Source organism: Dama dama, chromosome 1 (assembly GCF_033118175.1).
Source record: "Dama dama isolate Ldn47 chromosome 1, ASM3311817v1, whole genome shotgun sequence".
NCBI classification, from domain to species: Eukaryota; Metazoa; Chordata; class Mammalia; order Artiodactyla; family Cervidae; genus Dama; species Dama dama.
The window spans coordinates 19,227,398-19,246,016 of record NC_083681.1 but is presented as its reverse complement, the minus strand read 5'-3'; the positions used below and the strand labels follow the sequence as shown (position 1 = coordinate 19,246,016).

General features: G+C 34.7%; 1 protein-coding gene and 1 non-coding gene across 2 annotated transcripts in view; both read right to left on the bottom strand.

Annotated features, from left to right (window-relative positions):
• Positions 1–18,619, bottom strand: part of ATM (ATM serine/threonine kinase) — a 153,563-nt gene that overhangs the window by 42,226 nt on the left and 92,718 nt on the right. Inside the window, exons 39-49 of the mRNA XM_061144255.1 lie at positions 17,302–17,389; positions 14,528–14,683; positions 11,859–11,946; positions 9,858–9,946; positions 9,656–9,758; positions 8,928–9,076; positions 7,452–7,556; positions 6,040–6,159; positions 2,998–3,232; positions 2,364–2,531; positions 469–582 (exon numbers count right to left, since the gene is read on the bottom strand). Coding sequence (XP_061000238.1) covers positions 469–582; positions 2,364–2,531; positions 2,998–3,232; positions 6,040–6,159; positions 7,452–7,556; positions 8,928–9,076; positions 9,656–9,758; positions 9,858–9,946; positions 11,859–11,946; positions 14,528–14,683; positions 17,302–17,389 — 1,415 coding nt within the window. The remainder of the gene's footprint in view (positions 1–468; positions 583–2,363; positions 2,532–2,997; positions 3,233–6,039; positions 6,160–7,451; positions 7,557–8,927; positions 9,077–9,655; positions 9,759–9,857; positions 9,947–11,858; positions 11,947–14,527; positions 14,684–17,301; positions 17,390–18,619) is intronic.
• Positions 3,520–3,591, bottom strand: TRNAC-ACA (transfer RNA cysteine (anticodon ACA)). Its single transcript has one exon. It is a non-coding gene; the product is annotated as a tRNA-Cys (tRNA).

The following is an 18,619-nucleotide window of genomic DNA, read 5'->3' as shown; positions in this document are numbered from 1 at the left end:
GTAAAGTTTAACTTTCGGATATAAACTAAATTATACAAAATACAGTATTTCTTTGAGTTTTCAAAACAATTTTGACAGAGCAGAAACAACTGAAATAGCTAATATATGTAAAGAATGGTACAAAAACAAAAAGTTCTATAAAACTAAAAAAACATATTAGGCTTTTCATGTTCATTTATTAGTGAAGCATCTATTTTTAAAATTAAACTATATGAATAAGAGGGAGAAACAGGAAGCTCAAAGGTGGTAGAAGCACTGGGTTGGGAAGATCCCCTGGTGGAGGGCATGACAACCCACTCCAGTATTCTTGCCTGGAGAATCCCATAGACAGAGGAGCCTGGTGGGCTAAAATCCATGGAGTTGTAAAGACTTGGACACCACTGAGCAACTTTCACTTCACTTCATTTCAATGAAAAGTCAAATGTACTCATGCTAAGCAACTCTATTAGGGTTCCTCAAAAATCTTACCTTTTCTAGATAGGTCTGCATGATGACTGCAGGATTTTCTAAGCAAGTTTCTGCTAACCAGGTGCCACAAACCCTTAGACATTCTGTGTATATAAGTTTTAAGTTGGGATCATTCTGTAAAGGAAAGCAAAGTCTTAAAATGTAATTCATTATCACGACTGTACAAAAATATCTTCTATGTAGGAAAAAAACAGATTAAAAATGTCTTTCCTCATTTGCTTTCACCTTACAACTATTTTAATAATTCCAAATATTTACCTTTATAAAATAATCATTCTCTACTACTATTACTATTATTGAAACAACTCACATTTATTGAGTACTTTTATATGCTTGGCATTATTACTATATATAATAATATAATAATTCATTTAATCCTCACAAGAATCCTATGAAGTAAGAACAATTATTATCCTTAATTCGAAAACTACAACTGAAGAACAAAGAGGGTAGGTAACTTCAGGGTCCATCAGTTCAGTTCAGTTGCTTAGTTGTGTCCAACTCTTCACGACCCCATGTACTGCAGCACGCTAGGCCTCCCTGTCCATCACCAGCTCCCAGAGTTTACTCAAAGTCCTGTCCATTGAGTTGGTGATGCCATCCAGCCATCTCATCCTCTGTCGTCCCCTTCTCCTCCTGCCTTCAATCTTTCCCAGCATCAGGGTCTTTTCAAATGAGTCAGTTCTTTGCATCAGGTGGCCAAAGTATTAAGAGTTTCAGCTTCAACATCAATCCTTCCAATGAATACCCAGGACTGATCTTTAGGATGGACTGGTTGGATCTCCTTGCAGTCCAAGGGACTCTTAAGAGTCTTCTCCAACACCACAGTTCAAAAGCATCAATTCTTTGGCACTCAGCTTTCTTTATAGTCCAGCTCTCACATCCATACATGACTACTGGAAAAACCATAGCCTTGACTAGATGGACCTTTGTTGGCAAACTAACGTCTCTGCTTTTTAATATGCTGTCTAGGTTGGTCATAACTTTCCTTCCAAGGAGTAAGCATCTTTTAATTTCATAGCTGCAATCACCATCTGCAGTGATTTTGGAGCCCCCAAAAACAAAGTCAGCCACTGTTTCCACATCTATTTGCCATCAAGTGATGGGACTGGATGCCATGATCTTCGTTTTCAGGGGCCATACTGTTAAACAATATTTAAACAATCATACCATGTGAGCTCCCAGGGCTTGGTATAATGATAAATTCTCTAATAACGGAGGATGTTATACAAGTTCCATTATCCAAAAGTACAAAATGTTGATATTCACCTAGTAGGTGTATGTCAGAGGGACATCATTGAGTCCAAATCTTTAAAATACTTCATGATTCCTACAAATGCTGCTAAATTTGTCCATCTTATGCTGGATACAGAGTTGAAGAAGCAATCAAGTTTATAATAACTAATATAAAATATATATGTACATTAAAGGTAATGGTAGATAAAATATCAGATGTGATGTTTTCAGGGTCTTTGGATTGACAACCCAATTATTTCAACTTGCCTTTAAAAAAAAAGTTTTATTCTCTTATGCATTTCCTCTTGCATTTTTTTGTCATTTCAAATCTATAGTAGCTATTTCATCTTTGTTTCCCACACACCCTCCTTGAATACTGTAGAAAGTTTTAAAAAAAATAAGGCTTATCATTGGGATAAATTAATCTATGATGAGATGCACTGATGGAAATGTTGTAAAAAGGAAAAATGAACACTGTCTAAACTTTTACAAATACTAATTTTCAAGACTCCATTTTACAATTTCTTGTTCATTGATCAGTAATTTCAAAGCTTTAATAAAATTAGTAATTATATTAAAATTTATTTAAAATATTATAAAGCACAGTAATCTTTCTTATTACAGTAAATACTAATTCAACCAATAGAAAAAAAGTGAACCTCTGTACAACTGGCATCCAGCTTCTTGATCATTTGCTTGAGAATACTCAGGGCAAGACTCTGTTCCTTTTTTGCCCAGAATACTTGTGCTTCCTCCAGTTGCCACTCAGAGACTCCACTACTAGCTGAATTATACTGTTTAATTTGAAATATTGCCCTTTCAGGGAGCTGAAATGAAAATAACAAACAAATATTTTTACCATAACTACTACTACTAATAAAAGCAGTCACCACCATTCACTAAAGATTTGACAATTTTTAAGATTATCTTAAGTGCATTTCTGACTGCCTTCCCCAGCCCCCATATCTGCCCATCTGTTTTTCTTCATATAAAGACATATATAGTTATGTGTGTGTTTATACACAGTATATACAATCACTGAAATGCTACACATATAGTAAGTTAGGTAGCTTCTCATTATTTAACCAGGAAATTGAGGGTTAGAGAAAGACTTGTCCAAGACTCAAATTCAGGTCTAATTCCAAAAGGGGAAATCTTAAAGAACTATGTTATACAATGTTATAATAGCAATGTGTCTCTCAATGACATTTCTTTTTACTTATGCTTTCTATTTTCTAGGTAATAAAAAGGCAAGGTCAACGAGTGAGATGACTTAGTTTTAAATCTGATTACCTGAGTGTTCTTGAAAGTTCGGGCTAATACAGAGAGTTCTACAAGATGCTTGGTGAGAATGTCCTTAAAACACTCTCTTTGGGAGTTTTCCATTTCTTTTTCCATCAAGATCTCCAAAATGACTGTGCGTAGAGCCATTATAGGCTCCTGAAAACTAAAATCACTGTCTTTGAGAAGCTGGGAATGTTTCCACCACTTCATGTACACTTCAGAGGGCTGCCTATCTGCTACTGATCTGAAAGCCAAACCACAGGGTTTCATTAGCAACAGAAATGAAGAAAAAGGTGCTGTTATGCAGGTTCTAAAACTTAAGATTTAATAAACACTAAAGGAATTTTTGCAGCAAGATGACTGGAACTTCTAAAATAAACCAAAATAAGGATCAAAGTTTAGTGAAGTGAAGTCACTCAGTTGTGTCCAACTCTTTGCAACCCCATGGACTGTAGCCTACCAGGATCCTGTCCATGGGATTTTCCAGGCAAGAGTAATGGAGTGGGTTGCCATTTCCTTCTCCAGGAGATCTTCCCAACCCAGGGATTGAACCCAGGTCTTCTGCATTGTAGGCAGACGCTTTACCATCTGAGCCACCAGGGAAGTCACCAAAATAAGGATCAAAGTTTAGGAACCTACAATATGGTCAGATCTCTGAGGTACAGCAGAGAACCCAACAGATGATGAACATTTTAAAATTTTCTTTCTTTTTTTAAAATTGAAGTATAATTGATTTACAATATTATAGTAGTTTCAGGTATACAGGAGAGTGATTCAATATTTTTATAGATGCTACTTTCAAGATATTCTTAAAAATACTCTTCAACCTCACAAAAAGCAGCACTTCTAAATTAATATTCTTCTGAAATGAGAACACATTTCTCTGGCCTCTCATTCAGAACATCCACACCTCTAGTCCAATTTCAATGATCCTTCAAAGAGGACAGTCAGCAAGGAAATGAAATAAACTCATTATCTACTGTACCCATCAGGCACAGGGCATGACTCTGCAAAACTGTAGCTGTTAAAGAAAGCACAATCCAGTGAAGGAAATGTTGGCATCTGGCAAAGGTTTCACATACCAAAATTATTTATCAAAGGAAGAGAAGATACATCTCGCACAATTAGCTTATACGAGCTGAGTGTTTCCCAGATGTTCAAATTAAGCAATACTGTCCAATCCTTCAGGTGTACTATATGGGGAGAAATCAAGACGAATGAAGCAAGGAAACTAAGAAGATGACCTTAAGGTGATGACTATGAAATGAAAGTTCTTTTAGTTGCTTGCTAAAGAAGGAAACAGTAACACAATTCACAGGAACCAAAACTTTAATTCCTCCCAAAATGCTCTTAAGAGCAGCAGGTCTCAAATTTTCAAATCTCAGGAAATCCTTTATACCAGAGGTCCCCTTTTTGGTACCAGGGATGGGTTTTGTGGAAAATAATTTTCCCACAAACTGGGGAGCTGGTGGGGTGGATGTTTTTGGGTTGATTCTCATAAGAGCTCACAACCTAAATATCTTGCATGTGCAGTTCAGTAGGGTCCGTGCTCCTATGAGAATCTAAGGCTGCTGCATGCGAACCTTGGGGAAAGGTTGTAAATACAGATGAAGCTTCACTTGCTTGCCTGCCGGCTTACCTCCTGCTGTGCGGCCTGGTTCCTAACAAGCCATAGCCCGGGGTTTAGGAACCCCTGCTTTACACTCTTACAAATTATGGAAGACTCCTAAAGAGCTTTCATTTGCAGGATTATATTTATTAATATTTGGGCTTCCATAGTGGCTCAGATGGTAAAGAATCTGCCTGCAATGCAGGAGACCTGGGTTCGATCCCTGCGTTAGAAGGATTCTCTGGGGAAGGGAATGGATACCCACTCCAGAACTCTTGCCTGGAGAATTCCATGGACAGAGGAGCCTGGCAGGCTACAGACCAAGGGTTCACAAAGAGTCAGACACAGCTGAGTGACTAAACATTTTCACTATTAATATTTACCTTATTAGAAACTAAAACTGAGAAAAATCTAACATGTATTAAAATTTGTTTGAAAATAATAATAAATCAACTATATATCACACAAAATTTAGTGAGAAGAGCACTATTTCACATTTCTATGAATCTCTTTGATGCCTGGCTTAATGGAGACACTTGAATTCTCATCTCAGATTCTGCATTTAGTTTGCTGTGCTATGATGTTTGGTTGGAGAATGTGAAGAAAATCTAGCCTCATACAGATACAGGAAAGGCAGGAATATGGTAACAGTCTTTTCAAATAATTGTAGCTATTCTCTGATACCTCACCAAAACATCACTATACCTCATGAAAGAATGAAAGCAAAAAAAAAAAAAAAGATTTTGCTATAATTTTAACAATAGTTTTAATTTCGTGAACCCCTGAATGGATCTTAGGGCCTGCAGGATCTCTACACTACATTCTGTGAACTGCTATCCTAGAACATAGGTATTTGTTACCAATTTGTCAAATTTTTCTTCCTTAAAATTCCCTAGCAGAGAAAGATCCAGAAATACTGCAAAGTGAGATGACTTCCTTTCCACCATTGTAAGGGGCAACCTCCCCTAAACACTCCATATTCATTAACATGGACTGTTGACTAAGAATCGGTCACCAGGAAATAGCACTAGGGATACAAGAAGAAATAAGCCCCACTTTTAGGGATCGTCTAGTGCAGCGTGGCAGAATATACATAAAGTAACACTGATGCAATGCAGTACTAAAACAGTGGAGTATATATAATATGCTATGATAAAAAACATGAGGAAATAATTTCATCTAGGGTGGAACAGGGGAAAAGTTGTAAAGAGAAAAACACAAAGTTAAATTTAAAAACTTGAATTTTTACAGTGAGTATTTCTGAAAATGTTTATTTTAACAAGGTCACAGTTCATTAGGTCAACTTACACTGTGATAAAAAGAAAGGAACCTATGGCTGGTTTCTATATAGTTTTTATTTTTTAAATTCACTTTGGGAAAAAAAAAAATTCACTTCGGTAACAGGTTGTGCTTTGGGATACAGAGTCACTTGAATCACATACCTTGAGAAAAGTTCTCCAATGTTTTCAAGCTCTCCAATGGCCTGCAGTCTGCTAAGTGTAGGGTAGAGGGAATACACAGACTCAAGACTGCCCTTACACAACTCTTCCACTTCTTTAACTCTAGTAGCAGAAAAGACAAGACACTTGAAAACTAAGATAAAATTTTTTTACAGAAGATAAAAGTTGAGTTCTCATTATAGACCTCTGTGTTGATTTAATAATAGCAATATTCAGAAGCACCAGCATAAGGTAGTGGAAACAAAGTAAGCCTTGGAATTGTATGGACTGAGATCTAAATCCCAGTTTTGCCAGTAATGACTGTATAACTTTGGGCACATTACTGGATTCCTCTGAAATAAAGTTTTTTCACTTCCAGAATTATTTTGAAGGTTAGAGAATACATACAGAAAAAGTCTAACAAAGTAGCCACCACATGATAAGCACTTAAATGGTAGTAAGTATTACTTCTGTAAAAAAAAAAATACAGGATTTATTAGGTCACAACTACTGTTAACCAAAAAACGTGTTACATTCATTTAGCCTGTTATAGTTAAGCTCTTTTTTGTGTATTATCTCATTTGTGCCTCAGACCAAGCCTTTAAGTACTAACCATTAATCACCATCTTACAAAAAGAACATTAAATGCTAAGAGAGGTAAATGACATACAGCCACTAGAGACAAGATTAAAATTCTCAGTACATCTGTCCAGGAAGAGAACCAAGGGATGGGAAACAGTAAGACTTTTCAGGGTTCAGCATAAATAATTGATCATGGTTCCAAAAGGAAATTCTATTTTTAAAGATAGCATATATTTGAACCACATAAGCAAAGAAAAATGTATTATATAAGGAAAAAAAAAAAGCTTACATAAGTACCTAACATATGAGAATGCTCTTACATTTAAAACAAAATATTTAAAGGTAACAATGGTTATATATATACATACATTTGTGTGTACACACATGTGTGTGTGTGTATATATATATATGTATATATATATATATTTTGACAAGTGTATGTTAAAGAATTCTTTCATATAAAGCATTCAAAATATGAAGATACAGAAAACAATTGTTAAGACAGGAACATTGGTAATTCTTATGCAAACATGTTTGCAAAAGATAAAATTCATCTGAGCACTCATTTCTCAGATGTGGAGAAGCTATGAAATTGTTAACTGTTGAATATTTCCTCCCACTTTTGCAATTCTGAGTTTCAACACTGATTCATATGAATTATGAATTATACAAGGGATTTTTTTTAAGGGAGAAAAGGGAATGACAAAAAACAACCTGACCACACCTATCAGATCCTCATCCTTTCACCAGTGCAAATCTTTGCACTGAAATTATTCTTCAGGTTTTCAGAAAAGAAGCAATGTTAAAACACAGTAACTTTCTTTTTACAATACCTGGCATGTTTGAGACTTTCATAAAAAGTGGAGAATTCTCTGTCTCTTAGAGACTGCAGAGCATTATACAACAACTCATGGTAACTGGTTCTTTCCACTCCTTTGCTGTGAAATAATTAAAAAATTAGAGAAAAAAAATATTTAAAAACAGAGAATCCTGGTGTGTGTATAAACAGCTTCACCAAGAGGCGAAATTTTAAACTACAATTAGAATTATCTCCATTAAAAAAAAAAATGCATTTCTAGAAAATTTCGTAAGAATCATGAAGAATCCTGTGGATCTTTCAATTCTTCAAGCAGAAAAAAAAGCAAATTTCTCAGATTTTTTCCCCCAGGCTCTAAACATGTTATATTCCCATTTATCTATTAGACGAACACCTACTATGTGCCAGGTACTAGTCACCAGGTTCTAGATGCAGTGAATCCATTGGCAAACAAGTCAGATCAGGCCCCCATTTTCAAGGAGTTTACATTCCGGTTTGGAGATGGACAATAAAGAAGAAAAATACCAGGACAAAGGACATGTAGAAAAGTAAAACAGGGTAACAAAACAAATGACTGAGTGGGTACTTTAGAATGGAAGGTCAGAAAAGATCTCTCTGAATATGTCACATTATTAAATTACAGTCTAACAAGTAGCCACCTTCATGGTAAGAGAAGAAAAAAGAAGATATATATTTAAGGCTTTTAGTTACAAACAGTCTGGCCTAATGGAAAAAAAAAAAAAAAAAAGAAGACTATGTGCTGAAATATAGTATGCAAGGAGAAAAACAGCATACGAAGATTCAGAGGCAAGTAGGAATCGGCTCACAGAGTAAACTGTTTCTAAAATATGAATGCATACCTCTGATTTTATAGCAATCTAACAGTTCTAAATTTGAAAGACGTTCTAATTAATGAAATTTTTTTCTATGAAAGTGATTAAACATATAATTAATGTGATTTAATTATTCTTTGGTTTATATCATCAAAAGACTTTTACATAAATACACAATCTTTTATTAGATTAGGTGCTTGGCTTTTCATTCAGAACACATGGGGACCTTACATGTAGGCGAATGTCATCATCTTCCTACGCTATTGATTTAGCAGTTTTTTATATAAATTATTTCACAAATAAACAGTCTTTTGTGTACCATCCAGCCAATAAAAGTGCCAGCTGAATAAATAAAATGTTTGCAGCAGGTAGTGGGAAGGGAAATGCCTGACTTTCTCTTTGGATCTGTAAACAATATGTGAGAAAATTCTCATGAGAAAATAACTTCTATATTTCTCTTCAAAAATATCATGAGGGTAGAGGTGGAAAGAGAAGAGAATGAAATTCAAGCCTATGTACAGTAACTGCTTACTGCTATGCTATTCAAGCATTTAGCTTAACAGTATCCACAAAACATAAAAACACAACTCCCACTATAAAAACAGTTCATTGTTCATAACTAGAGAAACGGCAATTTTAAATGTCCAAATTCTTCTTACTTGACAGAAATGCAGTGGTCCCACTGCATATTTCTCCATGCTACTTGGTAATGAAGTTCCTGTAGTTCAGCACACCACTCTTTATTTTCATGATCTAATCCTCTTAAATAGATGGAAAGAATATGGCAGAGTCCCAAATTCTGCAAGGCCTGAGCAGGAGTTTAAAAAAAAAAAAAAGTTCAAAAATAACAATACTAGAGAAACAAAAAACAGCAATCAAACATAAACAGTAACTTTCAAAATTTTAGTAGTTCGCAGTATCACTTAAAATCCCAAAATATTGTTTGTGTGTTCCTCCTAAAACATCAAGACAGAGCTCAAAGGGTTGTGATATTTGATAAAAGAATGGTTAAGGAATATTAGCCAGGAATATTAGTAACAGAAATGATAACCTCTGGGACAAACTCTAGTGCAAACTATGAGAAATAATTTACATGAGATTTTCCATACAAAGGACTTAAATCACAACCAGGCACATTGTATACAGTTCAAGAAATGTCTTCTATTGTTAGCTAAGAAGATTATGACCAACAAATCTATACTATCTTTCAGGTCAGTCATCTGTCCAATTTACCTGTGTATCCTTCTGAGTTTTAATCCCGGTGAAAGAAAAATAACCTTCAGTCTTAGCCCTAGAGTTTATCTAGCTGTGTAAATAGTCCACTGATATACTGAAATAATCTGAGCACTACACAAGTAGCGCTTTACTAAAGCAGAAAAAAAAGTACCTGAATTATTCCTGCCTGACGAGTTGATGAGGAGATTGCTGTCTCGAGGTCATATGTTGCTAGGGCTTTCCCCCACATTGCTTCATGTTCATATGTTCGTAGTCTATAAGAAAAGAGTTTTTAAATGCCTTTGAGTTCTGTATGTATGTAACTTCTTTCATAACAGAATTACTATAGCATTATCTATGAAAAAGCAACTTACCTAGTAAGGGGTTGTAACATTTTCCCTCCACCACAGCCATAAAGACTATCTGGCTCTCCTATACTTCTGTAGATTTCTAAAAGTAGATCCTAAAAACAGAAAAAAAATTTTTTTTAAATTGAAGGGAAAAAATATTGGTTTATGAATTTAGCAAATTTAAATTATATAACATGTTATACAGGTAAAATATAATGATATTGAAATATATACTAAAGCTATGGATTACCAACACAACAAACTGATCTGAGACAACAGAATGACTGAAATATTTGAAAAGAATTGCTCACAATTTAATGAATTAGATAAGATATAAACCCCAACCTATGATGCTTCTAACATATGCAAAAAAAACCCATAAAATCAAAAGCAAACAATCCTGTCAACAGCTAAAACTGTACATGGGAAAATGAAGTTCTGTAAAGTCTTACTCTTCAAAAGTGAACTTGGTAAAAAAAAAAAAGGTTGTAAGGTTTTCTTTGAAAGAAAATTCAAAGTTGCACTATGTAATAATTACCAAAATGTGATATAAAGAATTGGTTTGATGATTCAAACTTTGCAATAAAATTTACTCAGGAAAGAATTGATTCTGTTTAAAATAATCTCAGTAAAATAAAAATGAAAACAGAAAACAAAACCGAAAGAAACAAAGGAAAAAGAAAACAATGAGAAATGACACTGCATGGAAAACTGATCAAGCACTTTAGTTATGTTAATGGTAGTTGCCCCAGGAAACATTTTCTAAACACAAACTGATATTGTAATAAGTTTATCATTCTAATCAAATTGTTTCTATTCATAAGGATGAAATCAAGCCCTCAAGTGTTGGAACATTTAGTCCTGAAGCTAGCACAGTACCTGGAGTACTGGAGATACTCCAAAAACTCAGAAAAGAGGATAAAACTATAAACTAGCAAAATAGGGAAGGAGAAAATCAGGAAAACAGGATCAAAAAGGCAGAGAGAACGTATTTCAAGTAAGGCATAGTTGATGGTGTTAACTGTTGATGAAACATTAAGGAAGAGGTTGAATGAAAGGTGAGGGCTAGACTCAGTAACATCAAGTTTATGAGTGACATTAGCAGGTGCCATTCAGTGGAAATTCCTTCACAAGGTTTGGCTGTGATGGGAAGGGAGAAAAAAGGGTGTCACCTTAAAGAGAACATAAGGAAAAGGGAAATGATTTTTTGTTTGTTTTACGGAGAATGTTTTTAATAAGAAGAGTCTGAAATGTTTGAATATATTGAGAAGAAGCATGGCACAATAAAAAAATAAAGTTCTTGACAGTTGAAAAACAAAGCACAGAAAAAAGGACAGCAGGAGAACTGTTCCTCTGCTTTAACAAAAGGAAAGATTACAGTGGGAGGAGATGTAGGAAGATTTCTATGTTTGACAGTGTCATATGGTGGCACTTCCTATCTATGTCCCCTATTTTGTCTAAGAAGTAGGAGTCACACTGAAAGCAGGGAAGAGAACATCAGAGGTGTAAGCAAACTGAAGACAACCAAACTCATTTTAAAGGAAGAATGGGTCAAATTAAGAGTCAGATTTAATGGGTCAAATTTAAACTTTTAAATTTAAAAATTTACAGAAGAAGCAATCTGCCCTGAGATGTGGTATACAATAAACAAGTAAATAAATAAAAATATAAATGTTAAGTGCTATGAAGAAAATAAAGAGTACTGTAGCAGAAAAATATATGGTATAATTCACCCTATGAGACAGGTGGTTGTACTTTCATCTTTCTGATAAAGGAACTCAAAGTTGAAACGATTAAGTAATTTCTGGAAGATTATACAATTAAGTGGTTGAATAAGGATAGAACTCATTTGCCTAATCCAAGGCCTAAGCTTCAAACCATGAATTTAACGTATATGACAGTCCAAAAAGTAACTTCAGTTTGAAAATCAAATGACAGTTCAAATCTATATAGTCTTTTTAACAAAACAATAGTCCAAAGTGTAAAACAAATATTAACATTTATAATAAAGTCTATAATATATACCTGTAAACTTATCCCAGTTTCTTCCTTACTTTTTTCACTCAAACTGGAAATAGTTGTACTTTGGCTCTCTTCTTCAAATGTAAGATTTCTGTTTGTCACAAGAGCATGTCTTTTAACGGGAATATACTATTTTGAGGCTTGCTAATATGTATACCATAAACTTTGAAAGAAAAAACTAACAAAGGTTACAAATAAAATATAATGAACCATTTATACTTGAAAACAATACCAAGCCTAGAACAGAAAAGGAATTTGAGAGTATTAGGTCTTTGAATGAGAATTGCATTTTAACCACAGTCTCACTTATGGAAAAGCTATATGCCAAAATATGCTTATTTTTACAGAGCTTAAAAATAGAGCAGAAGCCCTTTCAGTTCAATTCCTAAATGGTCTGTCAGTGATTTTACCTGAAGTTTAACCTCACTGGGGCTTCCCTAGTGGCTCAGAGGGGAGAATCTGCCAGCAATGTGGGAGACCTGGGTTTTGATCCCTGGGTCGGGAAGACCTCCTGGAGAAGAGAATGACTACACACACCAGTATTCTTGCCTGGAAAATTCCACAGACTGAGGAGCCTGGCAGGCTATAGTCCACTAAGTTCAAAAGAGTCAGACACAAAGGAGCGACTTAACACTTACTTACTTAACCTCATTAATAAACACAGGCATGCAAATTAAGACCACACCTGAGATACCACTTAACATTTGATAATTTGCCAAAATTAAGAAATCTAATATTAAGTGTTAAAAAGGAAGTGGACCGGTAGGACCACAGGTAATAAGTGACAGAATTAGAATTCAGACTTGTCTACATTTTGATATTAACTAACTTGAATAGGAAACCTAAGAGAACAATTCATATTTTTGATCTGATAGTGTTTGTAAACTGTTGATTTGTATTTTGCTTTTATACTTTTCCTGATCACTTTAGATTTACCAAAGTCTCAGTTCACCTGAGTCACTGAAGAAAATCAGCATTCCCTACCCTTTCTATGGCAACCCACTCCTGGAGAATCCCATGGACAGAGGAGCCTGGCAGACTACAGTCCATGGGGTTGCAAGAGTTGGACACGACTTAGCGACTAAACCACCACGACCCTTTCTATACACCTCATGTCTGTTTGCTCTCCCCTGTCCATTAGGCATTTGAAAAAAAAAAAAAATCGGATTGTCAAAGCAAACAGCAAGTCCTATTTATGAAGCACTTCTCCCCTAAAGCTAACCATAATAAAATCCAGGCACTTTTGATTGTTAAACAAGCAATTCTGCAAAAATTTGCCACATTCTATATAATCACTTATTCTCAAATTAAAAGAGCTTTTATTTATACTCAGATAAGAACTGTTACTCACCACTGATTAGTAAAATATATTATTCTATGGAACCAAGATACTGAGGTGCACTCAGATTAAAATTATTACAAAGTAAGCAGGGTTTCTACCAAATTTTTAAGACCTAAAGTAGTCAAAAATCAATTTCTTAGCCATTTTACTTGTCTTTGTACAAAGTCTTAAGTGTTCACAAACATGTCAATTACACATTAATTATACACATGATCTACACACTGTCGATTTTGGGGGGGTATTTTAATAAAATCTAGAAATTACATTCCAGTGCTATTAAGCTAATGTTGGTAAGTATACTGATACATAAGGGTATACTGACTACACTGTAGATTTTTAACAGGTTTTAGTTGAAAAGAAGAAATTAAAACAAATGAGAGCATTAAGCGAACTAGTCCAAAGTCTACTAGATTAATCATATCTGAACTAGGATCTGAACTCTGGTGCCTGGTTTTCCACAATCCAAAAACCATACTACTTTCAGCTTAATGACAATCCAAAGTAGAAATTATAGGTAGCAAGCATAAGAAATGCATCAATATAACACTTCTTTGCTATTTCAATTTTGTAGTATGAGTGATTTCATGGTTGGAAAGTGAGGCTAACTATAAAAATAAATATTTACTGTAGAGCAATTAATCTCCAATTAGAAACTAATTAATTAATTAAAAAATAAACACTAAGCTATTTCAAATGAACAAAGATTTGAGGAAGGCCATTGGGACAGTAAACTGTATTTTTCACTCTTCAACTTTCTTGGCTATTTTTTCCTTTTCTCTATTATCTAAGATAACACCAGTTAAACTCTTATGAGAGTTCTAACTCAGAGGAAAAGCAGAGTAAAGAAGTAGGAATCCAGGTAGACACCAAAACAATGAAAGTGATTTAGTCACAGAAAGCAATCAGGTTACATAACTTCTAGTCAATAAGTAAAATGGATCTTGAATAAACTGAGGGAACAAGGGTAAACTTAATTTAAAATTAGGGACTCATTCAACCATCTGAAAAATAATTATTGATCACTTATATAAAGTTCCCAATGCTAGTTACTATGGGGAATACAGAGAAAAATAAGGATGATCTCTGTCCTCCAGAAGTTTGTTATCTGTGTAATTTTTATAATTATTGGGTAATAAACATCTCTAGTTCAGGGTAGAACTGCTTATTTCTTTAACATACTTTTATTATCGTTTCTCCTTAAAAGGTAGAAAGGTTTATTTAAAATACCTTTTAAATGGGAGAGTGGAAGCAAAACACATCTTTAATATATACCTTTAATGAAACAATGTCAACACCAATTTTACAAACCAGAACTTCCAAATCCCGTTACCTTTTCTCTTGATCATCCATGTTCTTCTTATCTGCATAGATTTCTGCATAGAGCAATGCTGTAAAATGAGCGGCACAAGACTGAGCTACTTTGGCAACCTCTAGGTAATTCAACTCCAGCCAGAAAGCATCATCAAAAACTGTTCCTGAAGAGGGTCTAAAGAAAACATTTAAATCTAGTTACGTCCGTTTCCTTTTTTTCTTAATTAAAAAAAAATTTTTTTTATGTCCATTTCTTTAACTTACGTACCAAAAGTATATTGATATAGAATACAATGGTAGCCAGTGCTAGTTAAAAAGAAAATTACATTCAAATAACCAAAAACCACATATCCCCAATATATAACAATAAACACCTAAGATAACATAGCTAAAGAGTTCCAGCTCTCTTTTTGGATCACATACCTATTAGAAAATCTGATAAAAGCTATGGACCATCATCCCATAACAATCTGAGGTTCATACTTGCCCCCCACCGAGGGATCCATGGACCACAGGCTACGAATAGGCTATACATAATAACTAAAAATACATACACAAGTGTTTTTTAAATGATCAATTTAACGAAAATAGTGTTTCTTCTAAGGCACATTTACATGTTTTTCCTATTGCAGTTAATTTTCTTCTGAGCTAATTGCCTAGGTTGAGGTTATTTAACAAAAATCTTCCACTGTGATAACAGTAGGCCGTAACTGGAAGGGACGACATTATCTTTCTCAAGACAATTTTATAGAGATGTGACAAGGCAGTAGTTAAGAAAATTGGTATTAAAGCAGGAAACTCTAGCTAAGTTCAAATCCAGCTGGATTACCTTCTACAAGCTGTATGAATTTTGGCAACTTAACTTCTTAAGCCTCAGTTTCTTCATTTGCAAAACCAGGTAACAATATTTACCTCAGAGAACAGCTGTACTGAGTAAATAATACTTACAAAGCTGATGAATAAAGTGCCTATCACATAGCCAAGACTTAACTATAGCTATTGTGAGAAACCAGTCCATCCTAAAGGAAATCAGTCCTGAGTGTTCATTGGAAGGATTGATGTTGAAGCTGAAACTCCAATACTTTGGCCACCTGATGTGAAGAGCTGACTCATTTGAAAAGACCCTGATGCTGGGAAAGATTGAAGGTGAGAGGAGAAGGGGACGACAGAGGATGAGATGGTTGGATGGCATCACCAACTCAATGGACATGAGTCTGAGTAAACTCTGGGAGTTGGTGATGGACAGGGAGGCCTGGCGTGCTATAGTCCATGGGGTCGCAAAGAGTCGGACACGACTGAGCGACTGAACTGAACTGATTCTGAGAAACATGAACCTGAACTCAAGTTCTTACTCTTTATTCTATGTCCCAGCCATATTATCTCAAGGAATCTTCTTTAAGGCCTTATTTAGAATAAAAATTTAATATTGAGATATTTTATCTTCTTGAAGGCTAACCAAAGTAAATGATACTGTAACTCAATGGTGGACAAAAAAGAAATAATTCAGAGGTGAAACTGCCTCCCAACACTGAGAAAAGATATGCTGCCAGTTACAGTTTTGAATGGGGTTTCTCACAAGAGGATTCAATATAAAACAATATAGTGAATCAGTAACTTTCTAACCAGAAACACAGACACCGAAAGGCCTAACACTTCTTTTTCTAAGCATGAGATGGAAAGGATGAGGATACAGAGGAGTAAATTCTTAAGATGTAAACACATTTAGGTCAAAAAATTTTTCCAAATTCCACTACCAATTTTTTATTTTTCTCCCACCATTCCCTCCCACTCTTTGTCAGTCACTGCCACTACCACCGTACAAACCAACAAGACATCAATGCCTACCTATTCAAGTTCTAGGCCTACTACATAATTTCTTTAAAGTTCTGGTCAACTCTGGAGCAGTACAAATCTGTCGACCATCCTCTCTATCAATTCCTGTACTCACTGTTAAACATCTCAAAAAAAATAATAGGAACAAAAACACTGAATTATAAAGCAATTTTTCAGAATCAAGAAAATAAACACTGCTATAGACAGTATCACTATATAGAACCACAGATTTTGAGGACCACGTGACAAAGTAAAGAAACTTGTGCTTCAAAATAAGATAAATAAAGGAACTTTTTTACATAACTCTAACTACTTCTGAGACAAAAGTAAAGAAAAGAGTTAAAAGAGGAGCAATGCAACTAAAAGTAACCTGGAAAATCACTATTCTTTTTCCATTACTATAAATGAAATTAACTAAAGCCCCCAAAGACTGAATGATTTAGCAAAGATAACACTGTTACTATCATAGTTAGGGCTAAAATTCAGTGCTCAGTCGCTCAGCTGTGTCTGACTCTTTGTGACCACAAGGACAGTAGCCTGCCAGGCTCCTCTGTCCATGGGATTCTCCAGGCAAGAATACTGGAGAGGGTTGCCATTTCCTTCTCCAAGAATTCAGAGTTCCTACAGTATTCAAAGTCTTGTAATTTATGTTGTAATAACCTATAATGGAAAATAATCTGAAAAAAAATACATATATATAACTGAATCACTTTGCTGAACAACAGAAACTAGCACAATATTATAAATAAACTATACTTAAAAAAAGTATTGAGAGTTCCTGACATTGATTTCACCAAAGCTCCACCCTGAATATGGATTATTTCAAGGAGATAGAAGCATCACACATATTAAATACAGCACCTTGCAACAGCATTACCTCAAATAATCATGTTAAAATTCAGTCAGCAATAACAAGTTACACTTCTAAATACCCAAACTCAAGAACCAGTAGTCACTTACCTCTTTTGTCTCCTCATGTAGTCCACAACGGCAAGCATTGTTCTTTGTGATTTTTTATCCACATGGCATCGGAATAAGTTTTCTGACTCTGACAAAGAAAGAGATGTCCTATCAGTCCCAGACAGATGTGCTTAGGAGTCCTCTTCCTGTTGTCTGGGATTGTCTTCCTCTACAATATAAGGTTCTAGCACAAAACAGGCTCTTAATAAATATGAATCAACAAATGGAATTTAATAATATTTCTTTTTCTTTTAAAAGAAACTATTATGCTTAATAAAATTAAGAATTTAACTGTAATTTATATTTTATTTCTGAAGAGGACTAATTCATTGATTTAGTAACTATTTACATAGGACTTTTTAATGTACTAGGTAGGTGCTCAGTATACAATGGTGTAAGAAAGACTATTTCTGACCAAATGAAACTCAATGACTAGCCTAAGAGACTCAACACAGTGTGATGTGTGCTATGATAGAGAAAGTTTAAAATATCAGAGAGGCATATAAAAAAAGAACTCTGAACAAGAAGCGTTTCACAGAAGAGATGGTATCCGAAAAATCAATGTTTCATTTGGAGAGGAAGAAAGAATAGTGCTCCAGACAACAGTAAGATGGCTGAAACAAGAATGAACATGGAGAATTTACTGAAAGATTTCACTGTACTGAACCACAGCGCTGGAAAGCAGCTGCAGACAGAGAAACATAGACGGACTAATGTTACTTATAACACAGGACTCCCAGGACTTGGTAACCAAATGAGACATGTGAGAAAGGTTTCAGGCTTAAACTACTGCATGCTCCTTATTGAAAGGAGGAGGCTAGTGGATGGAGGTGAAGATGATAAATTTACCTTTGGACAGCTGAATTTGAGATGTACACAGGACATTCAAATGGAGGCAGTGAGACTTATAGACATCAGAAAAGAAACCATTTGATAGACATCTATATACTTTCCTTTTCAATAGTAGATTTTACATGTGAAATTTAAACTTTCATTTACAACAATAAAAATACTGGCATAAAATAAAACTGGCTGGTTTTATGTTTGAAAGCCTATAGCACAAACATGCATAAACAACTGACAAAGATGAAAAAAAGTCTTAGTCAACTGTACTGGTCTTGAAGTACAGTATGTGAATTTGTACCTAGGTTTATGTTTGTACATAAAATACATTAATAATACATATTCAGGACATATTAATCTGTAAGTTAACATCACATATCTATAAATCTTTTCCTTTTCTCAAATTTAGGTTTGAAAAACTGACCAACAATGAGCCCACAACAATGTATTGATGTTATTATTTAGTTTCTAAGTC